This window comes from Cervus elaphus, chromosome 26, assembly GCF_910594005.1.
Source record: "Cervus elaphus chromosome 26, mCerEla1.1, whole genome shotgun sequence".
Classification (NCBI taxonomy): Eukaryota; Metazoa; Chordata; class Mammalia; order Artiodactyla; family Cervidae; genus Cervus; species Cervus elaphus.
The window spans coordinates 41,097,876-41,125,389 of NC_057840.1; the positions used below are offsets into that span (position 1 = coordinate 41,097,876).

At 42.6% G+C, this 27,514-nt stretch overlaps 1 protein-coding gene across 2 annotated transcripts in view; it reads left to right on the forward strand.

Annotated features, from left to right (window-relative positions):
• The window catches only part of TULP4 (TUB like protein 4), a 194,625-nt gene that overhangs the window by 38,290 nt on the left and 128,821 nt on the right, over positions 1–27,514 (forward strand). For both annotated transcript variants that reach the window (XM_043888168.1, XM_043888169.1), the window contains exon 2: positions 14,773–16,982. In XM_043888168.1, the coding sequence (XP_043744103.1) occupies positions 16,731–16,982 (252 nt within the window). In that variant the 5' untranslated portion in view covers positions 14,773–16,730. The remainder of the gene's footprint in view (positions 1–14,772; positions 16,983–27,514) is intronic.

A 27,514-nucleotide genomic window follows, 5' to 3' on the forward strand; every position in this document is an offset into this window, starting at 1 on the left:
CAAAGTATTGGAGTTTCAGCTTTAGCATCAGTCCTTCCAACGAACACCCAGGACTGATCTCCTTTAGGATGGACTGGTTGGATCTCCTTGCAGTCCAAGGGACTCTCAAGAGTCTTCTCCAACACTTCAAAAGCGTCAATTTTTTGGCACTCAGCTTTCTTCACAGTCCAACTCTCACATCCATATATGACCACTGGAAAAGCCATAGCCTTGACCAGATGGACCTTTGTTGGCAAAGTAATGTCTCTGCTTTTTAATATGCTATCTAGGTTGGTTATAACTTTCCTTCCAAGGAGCAAGCGTCTTTTAATTTCATGGCTGCAGTCACCATCTGCAGTGATTTTGGAGCCCAAAAAAATAAAGTCGGACACTGTTTCCACTGTCTCCCCATCTATTTCCCATGAGATGATGGGGCCAGATGCCATGATCTTAGTTTTCTGAATATTAAGCTTTAAGCCAACTTTTTCACTCTCCTCTTTCACTTTCAAGAGGCTTTTTAGTTCCTCTTCACACTCTGCCATAAGGGTGGTGTCATCTGCATATCTGAGGTTACTGATATTTCTCCTGGCAATCTTGATTCCAGCTGGTGCTTCTTCCAGCCCAGCCTTTCTCATGATGTATAACCACTGTCATATTAACATATGGAGCAGTTTTATCACTTCCAAAGTTTCCCTGTTCCGCTCCCCCACTTTTCCTGCATTTCTTTATTTTTTCTTCCAACATAACTGACATATAACGTTGTGTAAGTTTAAGGTGTATAGGGCTGATGTGATACAGTTACGTATTGCAGAATCATTAATAGTGGGGTGACTTAACACCTCCATCACCTCTCATAATTGGCATTTCTGTTTCGTGGTGACAGCATTTAAGACTGACTCCCTTAGCATCTGTCAGGTCTATGATAGAGTGTCGTTACCCACACCCCCGTGCTGTCCATGACATCCCGGAACTCTGGTCTCAATCTCTGTGGGCCTTTACCTCTGGACTGTCCTCACGTATTTTTCTCAGTTTCCCCACCCTCTGCTTAGGTAGCGCAGGTTGGCCAGGGTGGTCTGGAATTGGGTCTGTCTCTGCCCCCAGGTCACTTCTGCTCTTAGAAAATCCTGATTAGTTAGGCCCTGGTTAGTTTTTCTGGAGGGCAGGCCTTGTTAAGAAGAGCAGAGTTCTCTGCTGTATTTCCAGATGATTCCTTTTCCCCTTCCTCTGCCAGAACCCAGGACGTTTTTCTTCAAGATTTATTGTGAGGACCTGCTGAGCTCCTAGAAGTAAAAGTTACCTAAGTGGGTCGCCCTGAGACTTCTATCTCTCAGACTTGCTCACTCTGAGCCTCTGACACTTCATCCCTTACAGTTCAGGTTTCCTTGGGGCAGCTTTGACGTCTGCTGTGGGCCCTGTGGAATGTTGGTCCTTCAGGTTGAGTCTCTCCACTTTGAGGCTGGACCAGAGTTCAAGAACCTCAGAGTGTGACCAGCTGCCTGGTTTGCCCAGGACTGAGGGGTTTCCTGCGATGTGGGATCTTCAATGCTGAAAGTGACACAGTTCCTGGGAAACTGGGACAGTTAGGCACCTGATTCTGATTCCACTGTTTATATCAGCATTAGTCCAGACAATTCTGGACAAATATGTATTTTATGTCTGTATTTGCTGGATAACTACAGCTTTCTCCTGTATTTGTGTATATGTGCGTGTGCGTGCGTGCATCCACACGTGCCTTCCTCAGAGATTTCTCATGCTTTCCTGCAAGTCCAGCACAAATTTTGTTTGTTGCTGTTTACTCAAGGTCTAGTTATATAGTAGTGGGCAGGCCCTACAGAGCTGTAACCTGTAATTTCACTTTTTACTTCTGTTGAGAGCATGTTACCATGTCACTCCCTAGTCATCTATAATATAGTTGCTGGTGGGTGCATATTTTTCTGCTTTATGTCTCTACCAACATTTATTGAACTAATATCCAATTTTGGACATATAATTTATTTCAGATTTTTCTCTTATAAAAATGCTGTGGTGGAAACCCTTATAGCTATATCTTTGTAGAAGATTATTTTCGTTTGATAAATTTCCAGAAGTAGAATTGCAGAATCAAATGGTTTGTTGCATTTTAAGTCTTTTGAATTATGTCACCAAATTGGCCTCTCATTTCTCTGCACCCACATGACACTAGGAATGATCGTTTCTTGGTCTTTGTCTGCCGGGGTCCAGCCTTGGCAGGATCCAGGGGGTACCCTCAGGATGAACGGCGTCGGCGAGAGAGAGAGAGAGAGAGAGAGAGAGAGAGAGAGAGAGAGAGAGAGAGAGAGAGAGAGAGAAGACATGTGAGACTAGCCTTGATAGGGCCAAGTCTGCTAGGGAGAAAGAGAGAAAGAGAGAGCGAGAGAGGGAGTGACCAGACGGGGGGTGCAGAGTCTGGCAATGCTTTATTTTTTACCATAGCTTTTATACCCTAAGTTAGTACATTTCTAAGGGGAAGATAGTTGAACATTACATCAGCTTGTTCTTCATGAAACCAGGGTGTTTTCTGCATACTTCTTTGTTTATGAGGGTCTTGTACATTATCTTCTGGCCTTGGGGCCTATTAACATTTTATGCAAGTCAGGTGAATGTAAACCTATTTTCTGTTTCTATGGTGACCTTAACTGAAAGGTAGCAGTCTCATAGGGCAACAGTACAGAGTAGAAGTATAACCTTGTTAACATAAAAATTAATCCTTCTGCAGAAATTGTCAGTTGCGTTTATCTAAGAAGTTTACCCCACACTGACTCTGCAACTTTGGTGAGGCAGCCTCTGCCTAGCACTCCTGGCTGACAATTAACAACCATCTCATTGGTACCACACTAAGGCTAAGCTCTTATTTTTCTAGATCTATAACTATATTAACAATGGTTTCTCAAAAGACCTATACATAGAAAACTATAAAACACTGATGAAAGAAATCAAAGAGGACACAAACAGATGGAGAAACATACCGTGTTCGTGGATTGGAAGAATCAATATTGTCAAAATGGCTATTCTACCCAAAGCAGTCTATAGATTCAATGCAATCCCTATCAAGCTACCAACGGTATTTTTCACAGAACTAGACCAAAGAATTTCACAATTTGTATGGAAATACAAAAAACCTCGAATAACCAAAGTAATCTTGAGAAAGAAGAAAGGAACTGGAGGAATCAACCTGCCTGACTTCAGACTCTACTACAAAGCCACAGTCATCAAGACAGTATGGTACTGGCACAAAGACAGAAATATAGATCAATGGAACAGAATAGAAAGCCCAGAGATAAATCCACGAACCTATGGACACCTTATCTTTGACAAAGGAGGCAAGGATATACAATGGAAAAAAGACAACCTCTTTAACAAGTGGTGCTGGGAAAACTGGTCAACCACTTGTAAAAGAATGAAACTAGAACACTTTCTAACACCATACACAAAAATAAACTCAAAATGGATTAAAGATCTAAATGTAAGACCAGAAACTATAAAACTCCTAGAGGAGAACATAGGCAAAACACTCTCCGACATAAATCACAGCAAGATCCTCTATGACCCACCTCCCAGAATATTGGAAATAAAAGCAAAAATAAACAAATGGGACCTAATGAAACTTAAAAGCTTTTGCACTACAAAGGAAACTATAAGTAGGGTGAAAAGACAGCCCTCAGATTGGGAGAAAATAATAGCAAGTGAAGCAACAGACAAAGGATTAATCTCAAAAATATACAAGCAACTCCTGCAGCTCAATTCCAGAAAAATAAATGACCCAATCAAAAAATGGGCCAAAGAACTAAACAGACATTTCTCCAAAGAAGACATACAGATGGCTAACAAACACATGAAAAGATGCTCAACATCACTCATTATTAGAGAAATGCAAATCAAAACCACAATGAGGTACCATTACACGCCAGTCAGGATGGCTGCTATCCAAAAGTCTACAAGCAATAAATGCTGGAGAGGGTGTGGAGAAAAGGGAACCCTCTTACACTGTTGGTGGGAATGCAAACTAGTACAGCCACTATGGAAAACAGTGTGGAGATTTCTTAAAAAACTGGAAATAGAACTGCCATATGACCCAGCAATCCCACTTCTGGGCATACACACTGAGGAAACCAGATCTGAAAGAGACACGTGCACCCCAATGTTCATCGCAGCACTGTTTATAATAGCCAGGACATGGAAGCAACCTAGATGCCCATCAGCAGATGAATGGATAAGGAAGCTGTGGTACATATACACCATGGAATATTACTCAGCCATTAAAAAGAATTCATTTGAACCAGTCCTAATGAGATGGATGAAGCTGGAGCCCATTATACAGAGTGAAGTAAGCCAGAAAGATAAAGAACATTACAGCATACTAACACATATATATGGAATTTAGAAAGGTGATAACGATAACCCTATATGCAAAACAGAAAAAGAGACACAGAAATACAGAACAGACTTTTGAACTCTGTGGGAGAAGGTGAGGGTAGGATATTTCAAAAGAACAGCATGTATACTATCTATGGTGAAACAGATCACCAGCCCAGGTGGGATGCATGAGACAAGTGCTCGGGCCTGGTGCACTGGGAAGACCCAGAGGAATCGGGTGGAGAGGGGAGGTGGGAGGGGGGATCGGGATTGGGAATGCGTGTGGATCCATGGCTGATTCGTATCAATGTATGACAAACCCACTGGAAAAAAATAATAATAATAATAAAGAAAAAAAAAAAACAATGGTTTCTGTGACACAACCTTAGCACATTAAAAGCAAAAACACAGCAAGCAAACATTAACCCAATAACCACTTTTAGAATAATTTTTCTTATGTTTTCTTAATAGGGCTTCCTCACTGCCCGAAGGGCTCTATGTCTATTAGGGCCTTTATATGATCAGGTTCTTATGCTGTTTTATGATTAGGGTATTATAAGCAATCATGCATATTAGTACTAAGGGCATAGACTCATTTGCTAAACGAACTAGAATGCCAGCAAAGGAGTTTAAATTGAAACACTCCTTTCACCCTGGATAATCTCATAAAATACCACCACCCAGGAAACTTATTGATTAAAGTTCTAAATTGATTCTTATTTGGAAAGAGATCGGGGAAGGCCTTCTGCCTGTGTCACAGAAATTAGGGAATAGTCTATTGAAGCAAGCATCAGAAAGACATATATCATCTTTAAGGTGAGCGCCCGGGGCAGCTTTTCTGAATCCCTGAAAACCTGATCCGCCTTGCCCGTCAGGTTTTCTCCCTCATGACCTTGTCATGGGTAGGGTCTCCTGTGTTGGTTCCCAGCACTTGTCACTTTGATAAGATGCCCTCCCTTGCTGGTGAAGGCACTAGACTTTTGATACCAGTGAGCCCTGTAAATGGTGCCTCAGTATTTTAGCATCTAAGTTTCAGATGTGGGTTCATCCTCAGAAGTATCTAACTCCCGCGCTCTTTTTAGCTTGTAATCAGTCTGTTTGTCTTGCAGTCTCCATGCCCTCCTTTCTCTGTACAGATAGTTAGATATTCATGTTCTCCGAACTGGCTGTAGAAATCAGGCGCAGAAAGTAAATAGGAATAACCTTCCCCGAAAATGCCTCTCTTCCCTGTTCTCTGAACACAGCCTCGGACCCCTGCCCTCTCCCCAAATTCTTTCACTCACCCGGGCTGCAGTGACTCAGGCTTGCAAAAGGCTCAGATTGAATGATTGGTGTTAATGACTGGGTTTATGAAGAGCATTCAGTCAGCATTTATTCCTCCCTTTTTCTTAGAAGACTGGGGCTCTGCACTGTACCTAACACTTTATTGAACACTTCACTAAATGCGCTACTGGTGGGTACTGCAGGTCAGAGAGAAATTGGAATCAGGTGTTTGTGGTTTGGTAGGTATGACGGATTACACAGAAAAATAGCTGTACCACGAGCAGGGAAGACCCTTGCCCTGTGAGTCGGGCAGTGCTTCTGTGTCCTACGAGCATTGAAAGGAGCTAGTGCTGTTTGGACTAAGACAGCTCTTCTGTGGGAAGCGTCTCTGAGGTGGACAGTTAATAGGAAAATGGTTTGACACTCACACATTTGTAGTAAGATTGCATCTTGTAAATAAGCCTGGGCACAAGTGTGCATTCAAGTCTTTAGTTATCATCTCACTAGCATGTTTTGAGAATTAAGAGCTAGAGAATAACAGCAGAATATATTAAATCGTTATTAAACTGCATTATCTCTGCAGTGGTTCTCTAGGTGTTTCATGTGTGTAGGTGTAGGTAGCAGCCAAGAGACCAGTGACTGCTGAGGTATCCCTGTCTTCCCCCCTCCTCTCCTGCCCCATAGACTGTTTGACATTGATTTTTTTAAGGAAATGAAGTGTAGTTGTTTTGTAATATTAGCTTCAGGTGTACGCATAGTGATTCAGTACTTTTATAGATTATGTTCCACATAAAGTTGTAATATAATGGCTGTGTTTCCCTGTGCTGTACTGTGTGTGACCCTTATTGCTTGTCTGTTTTACACACAGGAGTTCGTCCCACTTAACTCCCTACCCCTGTTTTGCTCCTCCCTCTTCCCTCTCCCCACTGGTAAATGGTCTGTTATCTATACTGTGAATCTGCTTCTGTTTTGTTATATACAGTCATTTATTTTTTATTTTTTTCATTTTTTTTCATTTATTTTTTAGATTCCACATATAGGTGATAATGTATACCGTATTGGTTTTTCTCTTTCTCACTTACTTCACTAAGTGTAATATTCTTTAGGTCCATCTGAGAGTTTACCTTACCTTTAAAGGCAGTGTTGGAAGGCAAATTTGAACTAGCCTCAGGACAGCTATTGAACCTTAATTAGTAACCAGTTAGAACTGCTTTGGGCTCCCTTGATACTTGTGGGTTGTGGGAAATTCCCCAGGGAAAGCAGTGACTGTAATTAGAGGCAGGTCATTGTAGTTAAAAAAAAAAATGTGGCGTTCAGCCTCTATTGCCGTCTGTGGAAAGGAGACAGCCTGGGAGCCCTGGGGTGGAGGAGGGCTCCTCCCTGGAGCCTGGTCTAGAGACCACAGGCGGCCGAGGCAGCAGAGCCGCCATCCAGGGAGCAGAAATTTGTTGTTGAGTCCTGTTTGACTCTTTGTGACCCCGTGGACTGTAGCAGGACAAGCTTCTCTGTCCTTCACTATCTCCCGGAGCTTGTTCAAACTCATATCCATTGAGTCGATGATGCCATCCAACATCTCATCCTCTGTTGCCTTCTTCTCCTGCCTTTGATCTTTCCCAGCATCAGGGTCTTTTCCAAGGAGTCAGTTCTTCGAATCAGGTGGACAAAGATTGGAGCTTCAGCTTCAGCATCAGTCCTTCCAATGAATATTCAGGACTGATTTCCTTTAGGATGGACTGGTTGGATCTTCTTGCAGTCCAAGTCAAAAGCATCAATTCTTCAATGCTCAGCTTTCTTTATAGTCCAACTCTCACATCCATACATGACTAGTGGAAAAACCATAACTTTGTCTATACAGACCTCTGTGGGCAAAGTGATGTCTCTGCTTTTTAATATGCTGTCTAGGTTTGTCATAGCTTTTCTTCCTGGGAGGAAGCGTCTTTTATTTTTTTTTTTTCTGTAACCAACGAAACATTTTAATAATGTCCAGAGACCCAGAAGACAAGGCACTATGATTCTGTAGATATATGTTCAATGAATGCTGTAGTAATAAAAAGAAGTCTGCGTACAGTACAGAGTTGTGTTTATAAGAGGAGCTTTCTCTTTTTGCTTCCCAGAGGATTCCACAGAAAATTTTATTTAAAGGACATTTCTTCATATATTCAAGCGTTTATACTATAGACACTCAACAGTGGAGTCGCTCAGTTGTGTCCGACTCTTTGTGACACCATGGACTATAGCCTACCAGGCTCCTCTGTCCATGGGATTTTCCAGGCAATAGTACTGGAGTGGGCTGCCATTTCCTTCTCCAGCGTCTTTTAATTTTATGGCTGCAGTCACTGTCTGCAGTGATTTTGGAGCCCAAGGAAATAAAATTTGTCACTGTTTCCATTTTTTCCTCATCTATTTACTGTGAAATGATGAGACCAGATGACATGATCTTTGTGTTTTGAATATTGAGTTTTAAGCCAGCTTTTTTACTCTTTTTCACCTTTATCAAGGGGCTCTTTTCTAGAAATTGGGGTGTGTTTAATTTATATCAGCAGTCAGGAAAACTCATTTTTCTCTGCTCTTCTCTCAAACCCACAAACAAGTCTATAATCACAAGGTTCAACTTTAGCTTGCTTGGAATATTTTATTCAAAAGTTTCTACTTTGTTTATTTTTTCTTTCTATTTGGCATTCATCTAGCAACATCTGTATGTTTTTTTCCCCCAAATCTACTTTTTGCTTCTCATTTCAATCTTCTGCTTAACTCCTGTCTTAAAATTTTTTCCTTTAGGAAGAAATAGAGCTTTATTCTGAAAATTTCTTATCTCCATTTGTTACTGTTAGTAGGTATTTTCTTTGTGGACACTTTCTTAGCTTGAGAACTAGAAGAGCATTTTTTGATTCTTTATTGGGATATTCTAGATTGAGAGAATACTCATTATAACTAAAAAAAACTCTCTTAATAATTGATTTGAATTGTCTAAAATCCCCATCCTACTGAGCCTTTCTGGTGCTCAGGGACTCCTGCCCGCTCTCAACTGGTGCTCTGTGAGATCCTTCGCTCTGAAGGTGTATTCCTGATGCATCTGTGGAGAGAGAAGTACTCCACGCCCACCTTGCTCCTCCACCATCTTGTCATCCCCTTTATCTAAAAGCCTCAGAGGACTGATGCCTAATACAGTTCACAGGTGTTAAATCTGTTTATTGTGAGATATACCATCCCTGTAGAAAAATATGTTCAGACACAGTGGTCGTAAAGAACAACGACAGAGGGAACACCCCAAAACTGCCACCCAGATCAAGACCTGGTCTGTCTGGATATTGCACCCCAGCAGGACCACCATGTGTGCCCTTCCCTAATCACAGTTTCCAGCCCCCTTTCCTTTTCTGGTAACTAGTCTACTGCTTTATATTTTCCTTGCTTTAAAAATTTTACTTGTACTATCTATATATGCAGTCTTAACAGATAAATTAGTTTGGCTGTTTTGGACTTTATGTAAATGAATTCATGTTATAAGTATTCTTTCTTAAGGTCCTTTTGCCCAGCATTGTGCCTGTGAAATTCCCTCCTCTTCTGTGTAGTGTTTATTTACATTGCTGTATAGAATTCTGTTGTTTGAATATACCACACACGATCCATTTAGGTTGGTTTCAGTGTCTGGCTAATGTAAATGCCACTGCTGCTATAAATGGCTGTGTATTTATTCCCTGGAGAGTTTGAAGGCTCTGTCTGGCGCACATATTCAGGAGAGGAATTGCTGCTTGCAGAGCATTCACATCTTCAGTAGTACTAGCTAACACCAGCAGTTTTCCAGAGTCGTGACAGCCTCATAGCTTTTAATGAATTCATTTCTATCAAAATTGTCTAAATGAAAAACATCTTCCCCAATTTATTTTATCTCTGATCTTTAACATTAATTTGGATGATTTAAAAAATAAATGAAAAATGCATTTTTCCCCCCGTAGTAAATTTTATCCATGTTGGTGTAAAGTAGGAATCAGATAAACCAAAATAACCCATAGTGAGAAATTCTAGTTAGAATCTCTGAATGGCGGCAAGTGGGGCAGCATGTGCAGCATGGGGGGACCTCCTGGGTAATAGATGTTCAGTTAAGGTTTGTTGGTCAGTTAATCCAGGAGTGCCTATAATTAGTATAGAATTTTTTTAATGATGTACAATTCTATCCCTAAGTTGTACTTTCCCAAATTCTGGGACTCCTAGTTTACCATTAGAACTGAATGGTGTGGAAAGTTAGAGTGTGAAGCATCTTACAAGTTTACTGTCTCCTAGAAGATGGTTGTCAGATTGTTAATTCAATCAGGCACATGTATTATTTGCTCTAAGATTGTAATCTCCTAAGGCAGGAATAGATTTTTCAGTGATTTAATATAGGAATAGTCTGAAAATAACTTGCAATTAACAAAAGCGTGTTTGGGCCAGAATTCAAAGGTTAGCATTGTTTATTCCTAATGAAAGCTTCCAGGGGTGGCTCATGGGCCTGTATTATGGTTTTAGGGTAGAAACATCATAATGCTAAACTATGCGATTTATAATTGAAAAACTTTGTATGAATAGTTGTTTTTCTCACCTGATTTTAAAATTTGAGGTGAGATATATTAATATATAACAAATCGATCATTTTTTTTTTTTCAAATCAATCATTTTTATCATTTTTACTTGTATGGTTCAACGACAACGACCTTAATAGAAGTACATGCACATTTTTATGCAACCATTACGGCTGGCCATGTCCAGAATTTTTTCTTCATCCCAAAGTCTGTATCCATTAAATAAGAACTCTCGAATCTCCCCTCTCCCAGCTCCTTGCAGCCGCCATTCTACTCTGTCTCTATGAAATTGACTGCTCTAGATTCTTCATATAAGTGGAATCATAGTTAAATGTATTTGTCCTTAGGTGTCTGGCTTATTTCACTTAGCATAATGTCTTCACGTTTCATCCATGTTGTAGCATGTGTCAGACAGAATTTCTTTTTAAGGCTGAGTAATATTGTATGTGTTTCCACATCTTGTTTACCCACTCATCTGTTTGAGGACACTTGGGTTCCTTCCACCGTCAGGCTTTTGTGAATAGTGCTGCTTTGAATGTGGATGTGCGTGTGTGCAAATACTTGTTTCCAGTCACTGCTTTCAGTTGAATAGTTGCTTTTTAACCTTCTTATGCCAAACCCTTTTTACTAGTGCTGATTTGACAATCAGCTTCCCCAGAAACTGATCAGTTATATCCTTATTTTCTCATGAGAAAATAAGACAGAAAGAAGGGGAGAGTCCCACATCGCCTGTTTCTATTAATGGTTAGCACTAAGATTGGCACCAGCCTGGGTCTTGCAGGTCATGGGGTTGCAAGGAGTCAAACACAACTCAGCAACTGAAAAGCTGAGCTTCCCTGTGGCTCAGTGGTAAAGAACCCACCTGCCAGTACAGGGGACACGGGTTTGATCCCACGTGCTGCGGAGCAGCTAAGCCCGTGTGCCGCAGCTACTGAGTTTGTGCTCTGGGGCCCGGGAGCTGCAACTCCGGAAGCCTCCAGCCCTAGAGCCCGTGCCCCTTAACAAGAGAAGCTGCTACAGTGAGAAGCCGGCTCACTGCCCTTGGAGAGTAGTCCCTGCTTGCTGCAACTAGAGAAAAGCCTGAGCAGCAACAAAGCCAAAAATAAAGAACTACATGAAGTTAAGAGCAGCAAAGAATTAAAAAATAAAAGATAGGCACCTGCCTTTCAGTAATTAGGAGACTATGATTGTATTTTTTTTGTTGTTAGATTTTGGTATCCATTATCCATTTGAGAAATAATAAAGTTGCATGCCATTTTTCCTTAAAATAGCTGCCTTATTTGTCGAGCATATATGGAACTTTTAATTTTTAAAGTTTGGTTAAAAACAATAGCAACATACACAAAATGAAACACTTTTGTCTGTGCTTTTACTGTGGAAATTTAAACTACATACTGATATTTGATTTCAATAGTTACTTAAGGCTTGCATTCTGGAGAGTTGGGATGTCAGCCCTTTTTGGTTTTAGGGCTCCTTTGTATTCTCAAAAATTATTGAAGTCCAGAAAGAGCTCTGAGTACGTGTGTGTTGGTGTTTAGTCGCTTCAGTCCTGTCCGACTCTGCAGCCCCATGGACCATAGCCCGCCAGGCTCCTCTGTCCATGGGATTCTCCAGGCAGGAATACTGCAGTGGGTTGCCATTTCCTCCTCCAATGTGGGTGTGAGCTGCTGATTTACCATATTAGAAACTGAAACTGAGAAATTAAAAGATTTACTAGCTCATTTAAAAACAAACCTAAAAATTATAAATAATCTATTTTCTACAAAAAAATAGCTGTAGTTTCTGACTGAAAGGTTTACTGAGAAGAGTAGCATTATTTTGCATTTTGGTAGAATATCCTCAATGTCTAAACGTACTGAAAAGATAGTTATAGTCCCATATCTGCTTCTGTATTCAGTCTGTTACAGTATGCTGTTTTGTTGTAAAGTCTAGAGAAAATCTGACCTCACACAGATATGTGGTTGGAAAAGGGAAGAGTATTTTAGTAGTCTTTTCAGCTAATCATGGACATTTTTGTTACTATAACAGAACTCAACAAGTGGTAGTTTCTTAAAGGTTAGTAGCAATGTGGAATTTTAAATGTATTAGTGACTTTTTCGTACTTGATTATACTAAAATCCATTTGTCTTTCTTGCACTCTGAATGACTCTGTCAAGCATAATTGTTATCAACATGCATTGGTCATTTGAAAAATGTTGCTTCAAGCTGTGTGAATATTCCAAATACTGACATACTATGAAATATGAAGTCTGCTATCAAAAGTTTACCTTTATCAATACCACCTTCTTTTGCTTGCAGAGTATCTTTAAATCTTGGGATTCTATCAAGCACAGAATGATAGATGCTGTTTTTCCCACAATTTTAATTTTAACTTGAAAACTCTACTTTTATTGTTGGCAACAAATACCATTAGTGACAGCTCAGTTTCTTCATGTTAAAGAAAAATGTCAGCCAAAGACCCAAGCCTGAATGACCATGATTTGTCAGTCATTCTTTCCAGTAAACATGGTGTTTCATGAAGAAGGTGGTTTTGCTTTAGCACAAGAAGCTGCAGCACAAGGCCTCTCCTCAGTTACCCACAGTGCCGCAGTCTGCACAAGGGCTGTGTGAGAGCGCACGGTTTGAAGCAGAGTACTGAACAACTGTGTCCTCAAGGGGCGAGACTGAATAATAGTAATCTTTCCCACTGCATTAGGAACCTTCTTAGATGTGGGTGGCGTGTTAGAAGGCCTGACGAGCCCTGGTACCGGCTGGCGCGGGGCTGTGGTGTGTGCCACAGGCCTGGCGGTTGCCCTCACTGTTGCTTTTGCACCACTGATAGAAATTGTGATGCAGTGAAGAAGATTTATAATGTCTTAGTATTATTTTGAAAATAATTTTGATGTTATGGACCACCTCCTGTCTGGGAGGATGTGAGGGAACGGGCAGTTTACATTGTCATGTTTAATGTGGGTTAAACATTAGTAATCATGGGTTATGAAAAGATGTTTAAATGCTGTGTACATATTGCTGGGTCTTGAGAAGTTGCTTTTGCTTTCCCGCTCTGGTGCTTGTCTGCAGGCCATGGGTAGGGACTAAAGGAATGGTGTACTGTGGTGTTAGAATTTCTGGAGGAAGAACATAGCCTTCATTTGAATTTGATAGCATTTTTTTTTTTTTTTTTACTTTTTCCCCCTCAGGTACAAGTACTTCCTGAGAGAATTCAGTTGTTTTGATTTTAGACACAAAGGAAGTATATGGACTGTGATTCATTTGAATTGGGGTATCTCAAGGAAGTTATTTGTAGCTTCTGCCTTGCCTTGGCCTGCATCCTCTTGGAAACTTCCGTTGAGTAACTTGTTTGTGCTAAGTTCTGTGTCAGTGAACAAGTTCTGAGAAGGGTAGGTTCCCAGCCTCTGGGAGCACAGGGAAGAGAGTCAGGATGAAGCGAGATGAAAGCTGTTGGCGGGTTAGCACGGGATCTCTGGGAAGGTTCCCAGGAGAGGTGCTGTGTAGTAGGTGTTAGAGGAGATGTGGGCCTGGCTTGGCAAAGGAGCACAGGCCATGGCAACAAGAAGGAGAGGGGGATGCAGTCCAGGGAGTGGCCTGAGGGTGAGGGCTGAACATAGGCTGGATGCGGGGGCTGTGGCAGAGGACACGTGCAGTCAGATCATGAAGGGTCCTGCTGGGACTTGATCTCATAGACCAGTGGCTCTGAAAGCTGGTTCCAGACCAGCAGCGTCAGCATCTCTTGGGAACTTGTTAAAGATGCAGATATCCAGGTCGAGTGTCAGATAGGGGGGTGGGATGGGGCTGGGCTCTCCATTTCCGCTAGCTCTCTGGGGGGTGGCCTGGTGTGGGGGAGGTGAGGGAACAGTCCAGGCTCTTTGAGTAACCTTGAGTTTTAGAAAGATCGCTCTGAGGATTTTCTGGAAGGTGGAACGGGGGGTAAGTTAGGGAGCAAGTCATCCAATGTTTCTGTGGATGTGATGTGGGCCTGGACCAAAGGCAGCAGGAAGGAATGGGTTTGCTGGAGACAGATTCTCTGGAACTTTATTGCTAGGAGAGGACGTAAAAGCTGAGAAGACAGCTGAGCTTTGCTCTGTGACCTGCCAGCAGTCACGGATGGAGAGTTTTAAAGGCTCTCGCTGCCTTCTGTCTTCAGGGAATAGCTTTTACTGAAAGTGAAACATCCAGCATCCCTTCCGATAACTTGCTGGAGCCTCTTGCATCTCCTTTTTGAGGATGTCGCTTAGCTCAGGATGGCGACCTCTGGACAGGAAGCGCGCACACTCAGGGCTCCCGGTCTTAGAAGGGACAGTGCAGTGTCATTTCACTCACTCGTTTCAGCTCCTGGCAAGCTTAGTAAATGGCACATGGCATCCAGCTCCTTACAGTCCGTGTTTCCTGTGAGTCGGCGTGGAGCGCTCTTTTACTGTTGAAATCTTACCAGTCTGTAGTGCCATTTGGTATATGTATGTGTCCAGAGGGGTCTCTGATTTCAGTTACAGCGATTATTATGTTATTATATTATGTTCATATGTTTATCAATAGAAGTGTGTTAAAACCTTTATTCTTCATTATTTTTAATTCTTTTTTCTGTGTGTCCCATTTTGTCTTACAGATTTGTCAGACTCCAGGGCCTTCAAGCTGTGATTAATCTGATGGTTCGTGAAACAACTGGGAAAACAGACATTTTGTGTGCCATCTGAAGAGTGTGTGTCTATGTATATTTAAAACTTTCTTTCTACACATACACATTTACACAAGAAGACAGGCTTATTCTTGTGCGCTCTTGAAGAGTTTTACAACTGATGAAAATTAATTTAAGAATCAGATGGAGCAACTTGACACCACTGGGCTCTGGAGCCCAGGGAGAAAAATACATCACTAATGGCCAGTTTTCCATATGGTCTTCACGGGTAAAGAAAGTTTGCAAAAAGAAGAGAAAAAAAAACTTGCGCAGATCAAGCCTCAAAAATACCTCTCCAGTTTAAAGGAACTAAGTGAGAAGGTGACTGAGGGGGGAGTGTGATTTCAAGCCTTGCAGGTGGGAGTGTGCTGTGCTTTTTGCACTTTATTTTTCAGTGGGTCTGGTGATTTGGACAGACGTTAACATTCAGGACTGAAGAGTGGCTCTCACTGTGCGCTTATGACTGGAGAAAAGCCCGCCAGGGTGTGATGGGGCAGGTTTGAACAATGAACTGATTCCTTTGCCTTTTTTCAGTTACTGAAAAAAGTCCAGAAATTTTAATTTATTATTTCCCTTTTCCTTGCCTGTATCTGTAGGATAGTTCCTTAAGGTAGCAATTGAAACTGCTAATCACAAAATAATTATCAAGGCGCATCCTTGTAAAGCCTCTTTCCTTGGACTGTACCCAGGGCGTTTGGAGACAGTCTCGGAAGGTGGTCAGGAGAGTGCCCTTCAGGTCACTCTTCAGGGAGACAGTGAGAAAATAACCCAACTCTTGCCTGTGTTTCCATTTTAAGGGGTTCTTTCCCCTGTTGAGTCCAGGCATGCTTGCATGTAAGAGGAGGACCAGTTGATGGACTTGATTCTGGGATTAGTTTTTTCCTTCAAGATGGAAAAGCACGTCATCCTTAGGAGCAGAAAGGGGGAGGAGTGACTAGGGGAGGGAGGACGGAGACCTCCTGCAGCCCAGCTGGGCTTCCCTTTGTCAGCACGTGTGTTTAGATTAGCTGGAGGTCCACGCTCCCGGAAAGCCCTGGAACCTCCTGGCTCTGCTGGGGGCAGGGGCTTCCTTGCCTGCCTCTGTGGCCCCCAGGGTTGTGTCAGCCTGTGTCAGGGTCCTCCCTGGGGACACAGCCACATGCCGGGAAGCCCAGTTGGACTCTGAAGTTGGAGGTTTCTGGCTCTGAACAGTGAGGAAAGAGTTTTTTTTTCCTCCTAAAATTTGGACTGCTGTCTGCACAAACTCCGGTCTGTTTTGCACAGTTTGTGTGCCTTTTTTTCCCTTTATGCAATCTTCTTCAGCTTTAGCAGCAGAAATTTGTCTAGCTGAGAAAGCAAGCCCGAGGGTGGCTTCAGAAGGAAGATGATCCTGTGTGTTCTGTCTCTGTATCTGAACTTTTGAAGGGGACGCTCCAGCTCGAGGGATTCTTAAAGCCTTAAGTTACTTGAAATCTGTGTATTTGCAGCCCTTTGTGTCTGGAATCACATTACACTAAACTGGAATCTCAGGCTGAATAAGAAGAACCAAGTGAAAAGAAGACTCAGTTTCTTTATCACCACTTGTCATGATGCTCTTTCTCCAAAGGGTCACCCGGCTCTTCCTCTAAGAACTTGAAAATAAAAATGGACCCCACATTTCTTTTTAAGCATTATCTTTTCTTAGCAGACTGCCATCATCTTTTATAGAGGAATTTTTTCACTATGCATTTGGTGGAGCTTTATAAAATATATTGACCTTCTAATTAGAACCAGGACAGTTTCAATTAAACGGGGTCGGACAAAACAGTGAAAGCCAACCACAGAAATAATACCAGTCAGTGAGAGCAGTTGGTTTAAATTTATCAGCATTCAGCCTTGCTCTTTAAGTAATACGGTTCTTCCAAAAAAGTATGTATGCAGCGGTGGAGCATGGGCCTGTCCTGTGCAGCGACTCCAACATCCTCTGCCTGTCCTGGAAGGGCCGCGTCCCCAAGAGCGAGAAGGAGAAGCCTGTGTGCCGCAGGCGCTACTACGAGGAGGGCTGGCTGGCCACGGGCAACGGGCGCGGCGTCGTCGGGGTGACCTTCACCTCCAGCCACTGCCGCCGGGACAGAAACACTCCGCAGAGAATCAACTTCAACCTGCGGGGCCACAATAGTGAGGTGAGCGGGCTTCTGTTTCCCTTTCGGTCTGGTCACGGGCGGTGTTTGTGAGCCCTGCCTGGCATGGACTCCTGGTTCTCAGACTTGCTGCCAGGGGAGACTTCTCAGATGTGAACCCTGTCTTCTGTGTGTGTTCCCAGGGAGACCCAGTTCCTGGTGGCCTGTGTCACCTCTCCAGCATCCCTCGTTCTCCTTTTGCTGTGGTGGCTGGGCTGCCCCCTGGCAGGGACCCCAGGGTGGTCTTCTGACCAGGTGTGAGATTGGATGAGAGGCTTCTAACCTGCCTGCCACGCTCCAAGCCTTATGGTCACCTGGATCAAGGCAGAGTCCCTGCCCTCGGGTCACATGGGCTGTGCAGGCCACGGGCGTGGTGCTGCCTCGGTCATGCAGTTCACATCTGTGTGCTGGGTGGTGGTGTCACACCTCGCGTGTATTCTTATGTCAGAGGTAGACAGAGGAACTAACTGGACGGAAATGAAGGGAGTAATTAATGGGACAACAGCCACAATTTTGCACATCTACTGGGTATAGTATATTGAGGACATTATGCTATGTATACCTGTGTATAGATTCCTTTGGGCTTCTGATAACATAAATTTGGTCATTATCTTTGAAATTCCTTCTACCAGCATTTAGTGAGCAATGTGTTTAAAAGAAGTGTACTTACATATAGCCTGTTAACCATATTCATGCTGCCTTGTCCACTAGTTTCTTATGAGGAATCCACCTTATATTGTCATTAGGTGGTTTTGGACAGTTCTGAAGGGGAAGAATATTTTTGAAGGGTAGCATGCAGTAAAAGTGCATTAACCTTAAGTGTACATCTTGGTGATTATTTACGTGTGCAGTCTGAAGTGTAACCATCACCCAGATTGGGGTGCAGAGCATTCCCAGGACCCCTTCCCAGTCTCTGCACGCCACTGTGAGGTGGCTGAGACTCTCGCTTCTGTCATCACAGACCAGTTGAGCCTGTGCTTGAACTTGCTGTGAGTTGAATCATTCATGTGATTCTGCGTCTGGCTTCTCACTCAGCACGGTGTCTGAGGTACGTCCCTGCTGTGTGCCACGAGTGCGCTCTTGGTCTGCTCTTCAGTCTCCCCCAGAGGAGGACACCACTGTCTGTTCATTCTGCTGGTGGGCATTTGGAATGCTTCCAATTTCTGGCCGTTTTGTTGAAACGTGCCTTTAACACTCATGTGTGTGCCTTCTTGTGGATCTCTGCACTCTAGTTTCATTCTTTTTTTTTTTTGTATTTAATTTAATTTTATTTATTTTTTTTTAAATTTTATTTATTTTTTTTTCCAGTGGGTTTTGTCATACATTGATATGAATCAGCCATGGATTTACATGTATTCCCAATCCCGATCCCCCCTCCCACCTCCCTCTCCACCCGATTCCTTCCACGAACCTATGGACACCTTATCTTTGACAAAGGAGGCAAGGATATACAATGGAAAAAAGACAACCTCTTTAACAAGTGGTGCTGGGAAAACTGGTCAACCACTTGTAAAAGAATGAAACTAGAACACTTTCTAACACCATACACAAAAATAAACTCAAAATGGATTAAAGATCTAAATGTAAGACCAGAAACTATAAAACTCCTAGAGGAGAACATAGGCAAAACACTCTCCGACATAATTCACAGCAAGATCCTCTATGACCCACCTCCCAGAATATTGGAAATAAAAGCAAAACTAAACAAATGGGACCTAATGAAACTTAAAAGCTTTTGCACTACAAAGGAAACTATAAGCAAGGTGAAAAGACAGCCCTCAGATTGGGAGAAAATAATAGCAAATGAAGCAACAGACAAAGGATTAATCTCAAAAATATACAAGCAACTCCTGCAGCTCAATTCCAGAAAAATAAATGACCCAATCAAAAAATGGGCCAAAGAACTAAACAGACATTTCTCCAAAGAAGACATACAGATGGCTAGTTTCATTCTTTTACAAGTGGTTGACCAGTTTCCCCAGCATCACTTGTTAAAGAGATTGTCTTTTCTCCATTGTATATCCTTGCCTCCTTTGTCAAAGATAAGGTGTCCATAGGTTCGTGGATTTATCTCTGGGCTTTCTATTCTGTTCCATTGATCTATATTTCTATCTTTGTGCCAGTACCATACTGCCTTGATGACTGTGGCTTTGTAGTATAGTCTGAAGTCAGGCAGGTTGATTCCTCCAGTTCCATTCTTCTTTCTCAAGATTACTTTGGTTATTCGAGGTTTTTTGTATTTCCATACAAATTGTGAAATTATTTGTTCTAGTTCTGTGAAAAATACCATTGGTAGCTTGATAGGGATTGCGTTGAATCTATAGATTGCTTTGGGTAGTATAGCCATGATCTCTGCACTCTTGATGGGTTTCTGGGTCGTAGGATGGGCATGCGTTTAGGTTTAGTAGGAATTGCCCGGAACGATTTTCCAAAGTGATTGTGCCATTTGATACCGCTATAGTCAATGTATGGAAAGTTTCAGTTGTGTAAGAAACTTAATTTGGATTTGAATTTTTCATATTAAAAAGGTGATTTTATGCAAGGAATTTCTGTTTATAGATATTTGTGTTCTTCACACACACACACACACACCCCTGTAATTTTGAACTGGATTCTCTCTTAGGAGACGTATTTTAGATTCTGCATAACAGATTACCATGGACTTAGTAGCTCCCAGCACCCACTTCTAATCTGACAGTCTGTAGGTCTGCAGTGCTGGCTGGGTCCTCTGTGTGGGGGTCTCAAGGGTGGGAAGCAGGATGGCAGTAAGGACTGTGAGCTTTTCTGAGGCTGGGGTAGCCCTCAGACTCGTTCATTTCTGTTGACAGAAATCAGTTCCCTGCAGTTGTAGGACTGAGACCCTCAGCCCTGAGAGCTGCCCAGGCTCCTGCCTTGTGGCCCTCTCCACAGCATGGCCACCACACGGGTGGAGAGCGTCTGCTGTACTCCGAGTCTCACTTTGCACCTCTGGAGAGGCTCATCTCCGTGTGAGGGTATCGTCTGGGGTGTACACACCAGGGCCTGCTGCTTTAGAATTCTGTCTCCCATAAGAGAGGTGATAATAATTCCCAGTGGTATGCATATTTCACCACTGAAACTATTTCATGTGACTTTTCTATTTTGTAATTTTATTTTTCATTTCTATTTTTTTTAAATTGAAGTACCATTGATTTCTAATATTGTATTAGTTTCTAGTGTACAACACAGTGGTTCAGTTATCCATACATATAACACTTTTTCATTTATTTTCCATTATGATATATTATAAAATACTGAATATATCTTGGAATATATGTGGGGAAAAAAAAGATACTGAGTATAGTTCCCTGTGCTACTTTCTGTTCCTGATATTAGAATAGTTCCTATTTATTGGGCACCTGCCGAGTAGGGTGCCCAGCCATCCTGGTTTCCCAGCGTGTGAGACTCCCAGTACTAAGACTGGAGAGGCCACGGGCAGGCTGCCCAGGGCCAGACCTGGTTCCAGCTGCCGTCCAACCCAAGTACCTCATGGATGTCCACAGCAGACGAGGGGTAGATTTATCATTCCCATTTTACAGGTCAGAAAGCTAAGGTTTACAGATGTTAACTGCCTTGCCTTGGTTCATACAGCTCGTATGGAGGACAGCTGGAATTGGACCCCAGAGCTCTGCCACTCTCCTTCAACATATCTTTATTTTCTTAAAACTTGTGTTACACGTGAGTTCTCAGTCCTTAATCCACAGTTGTGAAGTCTCAGGGCTCTGAAAAGGAACAGATCTTTCAGGCAAGACCTGAACTGATGTGAGGCTTTTTATTGTCATCACCCCATCACGTCAGCTGCAGAAATATTTATATTTTATTATAGGTGCTACCCAGACCCTGCTGGGGTTGTCATATATTGATGGTGTCTGCTGTTTTCAGCATCTAAAATTTCAATCTGAAATTTCAAAAACTCTGAATTTTAAAACCTACCTAAGCTGCAAGGATTACTCACTGCAGCTGAGTACTGGAGTGATTTACTCAGTCATTTTGAGTAAATAATTATGGACCTGTATTTTTCTTTAAGGGAATCATGAAAGGCAACCTCCAAAGACTTCTGTCTTTTTTCCTTTTCAGGAAGGATGACATTTCGGTCATCTCTGTCCATTGCTCATTTCCCTTACCTTCACTGCCCTTCCACACAAGGCACAAAGTCCCCTTGTGCCTGCCCTCACATACACACACCCTGAAGACTCTAGTGAAGGGCTGTGGCAGGATTTTACTCTTCTTTCTGGCCATGGGATAACAAGACTGCAGACGTCAGATCTAGTTGTCGGCTGATTTCACAACTGAAACACTTGGGCATGTTTTTTTCCAGGAAAACAATTTCTTACAGTTATTATTGATGTCATGCAAGTTAGTCACTTAATTCTTTAATGAGATTTTCTTCACTTGAGAGCGGACAGACATTTGTGCATGCTTGGTGGGATTAGTTTCCATAGGAATACATCCACTGTGACAGTGTTTCCTGGGTTGTCGGATTTGGTTACTTTTTCTCCGAGAAGCTTCTTTTGACCCTCTGCCCTCCGCACGCCTGACTCCGCACCCCAGGCTCTTCGCTGTACACCGAACAGACCTCTGTGCTTGCGCTGGGAAGGCTTTATTACAGTTACCTGCTTGTGTGGGTTGGTAAAATTTACTGACGATGGTCTGTTCTCGTGGTCTTAATTTCCTTACCTCCCACTATTTCAAATATCATTCATTCATTTTAATTTCCTCTAACTTGTCAGCCCGCTTCAGTGGGGCGTCGTTCCCCACCACTCCACTGAGATGGTCATGTTCCTAGTGATGCCACGTTGCTGAACCTGTAGGCCACTTTATTGTCCCCGCTGTGTTGGAAGCTTCCCAGGACTCCAGGCTCTCCTGATCTTCCTTTTACCTTTTTGGTCTCTGCTTTCTACCCTTCTTTGCTGGCTCTGCCTTTTCTTGCCTTGTCTTTCAGTGTTGGAGGGCCCCAGGCATGCCCCTGATTCTAGATCATCTCTCCAGGTTGGCACGTGCAAGATGTACCTGTATGCTGACGATTCTCAAATTTATGTCTTCTACCTGCATCTCCTTCTGAGAAGTTCCAGATTCTGTTCTTTAGTTTGTTGTCTGAGATACAGAATTGGACATCAGTCATCCTGCTTTTCAAACACTAAGTCCTCTCTGAGAGCCTCTTTCTCCACTGCCCCATCAGCCGCCAAACCTATCTCACCATCTGTCTTCTCCATCTCAGGAGATGGCCCCACGGCCAGCCAGGGAGTCACATGTCCAGCACAGCGCCTCCCTGCCCTTCCTTTCCTTGTTCCCATTTGTCAGCAAGGCTTCATAGTGTCTTCGACGTCCATGTGATGTCTAAGCCATGCCTTCCTCTCTTCTTTGCCATCGTGCTGGACAAGCCTTCTCACAGATCTTTGACTTAAACTCTGTTGTTAAGCCATTGTGGAGGGCTGTGCTTAACAGGGTATGTTTGGTTTCTCAAGTATTGTTAAACCATTCTAAAGAATTTGTATCCAGTGTACTTTAGTTATCTTTTGTCTTTCCTAAAAATATTGCATGACATAGATACTAAGAAGATCTGGTATTTATTGAGTGTGTGCTGTGTGCCGGCACCATTTCATCCTGGCAGCAGCTCTGGGACTTTGAGCCTGCTATTATCATCATCTTCCAGATGAGGAGACCGAGGTGCAGGGTCCTCGAGCAGCTTACCTGAGACGACGCACCTGTGCTGAGTGACGGAGCTGAGACTGAGCCAGAGCGCTTCAGACCCCACACTCTTAGCCTACCAGAAAATGACCCTTGTTTTTAGTCCTTATTGTCTTCTCCATGCTCAGTGGTTTCAAGACTGGTTTCTGTGGTTCACTCTGCCTTCAGGTTCCAACATAGCAGACGAGAAGTGCCTGGGGACATCTCTGCTGACCCTGAGGAGGGGAGCAGCGTCTGGCTGCGCGGCTGCTCACCCGAGCCCTTTGGTGTCCGCCCCGCCGGCTCCCCTCTGCTCGCGGTGTCTGAGCCTCCCCAGGCTTCTTTCTCCTGGGCCCTCTCTGCAGACACTCTGTTCTGTGAAGCCAGTTGCCACCCTCCTCCACTTTCTGTCTTCCTGGGCTGTGGTCTGGGCTTCTGTGTGGGTTTTCATGCTCCTTGTTTTAAGATGATTTCTAAGAAATGGATTAGGATCATTTTTATTTTGACATTTTTTTAAAGGATCTTAAAGACATAAGATGCAGATTTATTTTCCCTAGACAAAACCCAGAATATAATATAATTATATTTTATTAAGAAAATAGAATTTGTCAAAATAATGGCATTGCTCATTTTTTCCTTTAGCAATTTGGTCTATTTTTTTTTCTCTTAATAGGAATAAGTGATCATGCCTGAAAGTACTGTAGACACATGGGAAACTATCCTTTGAGTGTATATTTGCTGAAGAGGATGAGAAAGGGATATGGGCACAAGACTAATTTTTTTGGTAACAGCCTCCTAGGGAAGCAGCTGCAAGCTTTATCATGTCAAAGTGAGAGTGAACAAGAATGAGATTATTTTTGAAGTCTGGGAAAGAAATATTTCTTTAACTCTTGGGAATCTGTGTTCATGATTTATTAGTAGCTGAACCTATGGATTCTCGAGCCAGACAGCTTGGGTTTAAGCTGAACCCCTTTCTGCGTGGTTTGGGACAAGTGCGTACTTTCTGTGTGCTGTGTTTTATGGTCTCCAAGGGAACACACCGCCTGTCACCTGAACGGGTGGTGGTGACCAATAGATGTGACCCGCAGACAGTGCATGTAAGAGAGCTCTAGTCTCAGTTCTTGTTTAATATTGTTAGCGCTCATCCTCAGATGTCTTACCCATCTGCATCTCCTTCTGAAGCTGGAACAGTGGGAGCCACAGCTTCTTTGCTGAGATTGCGTGAGTTGGCCTCACGATTGTAGAATATGGGAATGGAATGTGAAGTGGGGGCAGGTTGAGGGGTTAGGAACAGGATGGGAGGTACCCCAGCTGAGGGGTAGGGGAGGCCGAGCTTGTGCCAACAGTTTTATTATAGGTGTGGGATTCTGGGACTCTGGGCACCTCATCTGTGTGAGGTTCCATATCTGTAAGGCATCCTTGACTTTGTCTCAAGCAGAGCTCGCCCATCCTATTGGCTGCTGTCCGAGTCCATGGGACAACGCAGGAATGGATCCATGTGCCCTGGCAGCAAGTATCACTTTCTGTAGGAGATTTTTGTCTAGTGCTGATCAAAGTCATCTCTCTGGGATGTGGCCTGGGGTGGGTGGGGAGGGTGCAGGTCAGGAAAGAGAGCCTGGAAACCTGTACTGTGCGTTTGTTTCTAATTGGCTCCATCCATGTGTGCTCAGTCGTCTCCGACTCTCTGTTTCCCACAGACTGTAGCCCACCAGGCTCCTCTTGTCCACGGGATTTCCTTCAGGAATTCTTCCTCTAGGAAAGCATACTAGAGTGGGTTGCCATTTCCTTCTCCAAGGGATCTTCCCGACCCAGAGATAGAACCCTCGTTTCCTGCAACTCCTGCATTGGCAGGCAGATTCTCTACCGCTGAGCCACCTGGGAAGCCGGCTCCATCCACATGCTTGACTGCAAACTTCCAAAACAAATCCACCTATGCATGTTGCTCAAGACTGTACTGCTGGGGATTTTTATCAACCTCCTGGCAACCTACATTTGGTTTCTCTTCCTAACTGTTGCTTTTGTGTAGGATTCTTACTGACACTTGTTTTTTCCGCTTGCCCTAGTTAGATTTGGTTAAATAAAATACAGAGGAAAGAAACTGTCTCTGTCCCCGGGACCTTCAGTTTTCTTGAATTAATTCTGTCTAAACTCATGTCCTTCCTTTCTCCTCCCTCTGTATAATCCCTAAAACAGTGTTTCAAGCAAAAGCAAATTTTGTCTGTCTTAGCTCAGTGCTTCTCTTTATTTCCTTCTTATACCTTTAGAGTTAAGAGTTTGTTAATCAGAAGGTTAAAATAGAAAAATAAATAACCTTGAAAATAACATTGTTGTCAGTAAAGTTTATTTTGTAAATTTCTTAGTATCAGAAGTAAATGTTTAAAGGTTTTGTTTATTCAGTGGTGGTTTAGTTGCTAAGTTATGTCCACTTTTGGGACTCCATGGATTGTAGCCCGCCAGGCTCCTCTCTCCATGGGATTTCCCAGGCAAAAATACTGGAGTGGGTTGCCATTTCCTTCTTCAGAGGATTTTCCTGACCCAGGGATCGAACCTGCATGTCTTACATTGCAGGTGGTTGCTTTACTGATGAGCCACCAGTGAAACCCCTGTTTATAACATACTATAAGTTAACTTTTAGGACTTGGGAGATTGATTTTATTCATACAGAGTTAGAAAACAGAAGTGTAAAAGCCTTTCTATTGTCTTGCCATTCTCTTGATATTTTTACGATTTTTGGATTTTATTTTCCCCCCCTTCAGGAAATTTACTACAGATGGGATTTGTGGCTAATTAGAGAATTACTTAAGCAACATGACCAAAGAGCTCTTCCTTCTTTCCAAGGCCTTAAATATTTCTTTTTCCTTAATTAAACTTAAAAAAACCTAATTATCTACTTTATTTCCAAGATCAAAATCACCTTAGGGAAGTCAGAATCTGTAATGTTAATTGACTTTTTTCTCAGATAACAAATACTTGTTTAGGAGATCAATACCTCTTTAAAATTAAAAAAATGTATTATATATTAGATCAGTACTATAAGAGAAATATAACCTGAGGCACATGCATAATTTGAAATTTCCTAGTAGCTACAGTATAAAGTAAAAAAAAAGTGAAATTAATTTTAATAATATATTTTATGTGTTCAATTCAGTTGCTCAGTCGTGTCCGACTCTTTGCAACCCCATAAACAGCAGCACACCAGGCCTCCCTGTCCATCACCAACTCCCAGAGTCCACCCAAACCCATGTCCATTGAGTTGGTGATGCCATCCAACCATCTCATCCTCTGTTGTCCCCTTCTCCTCCTACCTTCAATCTTTCCCAGCATCACGGTCTTTTCAGATGAGTCAGCTCTTCGCATCAGGTGGCCAAAGTATTGGAGTTTCAGCTTCAACATCAATCCTACCAATGAACACCCAGGACTGATCTCCTTTAGGATGGACTGGTTGGATCTCCTTTCAGTCCAAGGGACTCTCAAGAGTTTTCTCCAACACCACAGTTCAAAAGCATCAATTCTTCTACGCTCAGTCTTCTTTATAGTCCAACTCTCATATCCATACATGACCAGCCTTGACTAGACAGACCTTTGTTGACAAAGTAATGTCTCTGCTTTTTAATATGCTGTCTAGGTTGGACATGACTTTCCTTCCAAGGAGTAAGCGTCTTTTAATTTCATGGCTGCAATCACCATCTGCAGTGATTTTGGAGCCCAGAAAAATAGTCAGCCACTATTTCCCCATCTATTTCCCATGAAGTGATGGGACCAGATGCCATGATCTTAGTTTTCTGAATGTTGAGCTTTAAGCCAACTTTTTCACTCTCCTCTTTCACTTTCATCAAGAGGCTCTTTAGTTCTTCACTTTCTGCCATAAGGGTGGTGTCATCTGCATATCTGAGGTTATTGATATTTCTCCTGGCAATCTTGATTCCAGCTTGTGCTTCCTCCAGCCCAGCATTTCTCATGATGTACTCTGCATACAAGTTAAATAAGCAGGGTGACAATATACAGCCTTGAAGTACTCCTTTTACTATTTGGAACCAGTCTGTTGTTCCATGTCCAGTTCTAACTGTTGCTTCCTGACCTGCATACAGGTTTCTCAAGAGGCAGGTCAGGTGGTCTGGTATTACCATCTCTTTCAGAATTTTCCAGTTTATTGTGATCCACACAGAGAAAGGCTTTGGCATAGTCAGTAAAGCAGAAATAGATGTTTTTCTGGAACTCTCTTGCTTTTTCGATGATCCAGTGGATGTTGGCAATTTGATCTCTGGTTCCTCTGCCTTTTCTAAAACCAGCTTGAACATCTGGAAGTTCATGGTTCGTGTATTGCTGAAGCCTGGCTTGGAGAATTTTGAGCATTACTTTACTAGCATGTGAGATGAGTGCAATTGTGTGGTCATTTGAGCATTCTTTGGCGTTGCCTTTCTTTGGGATTGGAATGAAAACTGACCTTTTCCAGTCCTGTGGCCACTGCTGACTTTTCCAAATTTGCTGGCATATTGAGTGCAGCACTTTCACAGCATCATCTTTTAGGATTTGAAATAGCTCAACTGGAATTCCATCACCTCCACTAGCTTTGTTCGTAGCGATGCTTCCTAAGGCCCACTTGACTTCACATTCCAGGATGTCTGGCTCTAGGTGAGTGATCACACCATCATGATTATCTGAGTCATGAATATCTTTTTTGTACAGTTCTTCTGTGTATTCTGGCCACCTCTTCTTAGTATCTTTTGCTTCTGTTAGTTCCCTACCATTTCTGTCCTTTATCAGCATGTCTAAAATATCATTTCAATATGTTATCAATATAAAAACTATTAATGGGATAATTTATCTTCTTTTTCATATTACGTCTTTGA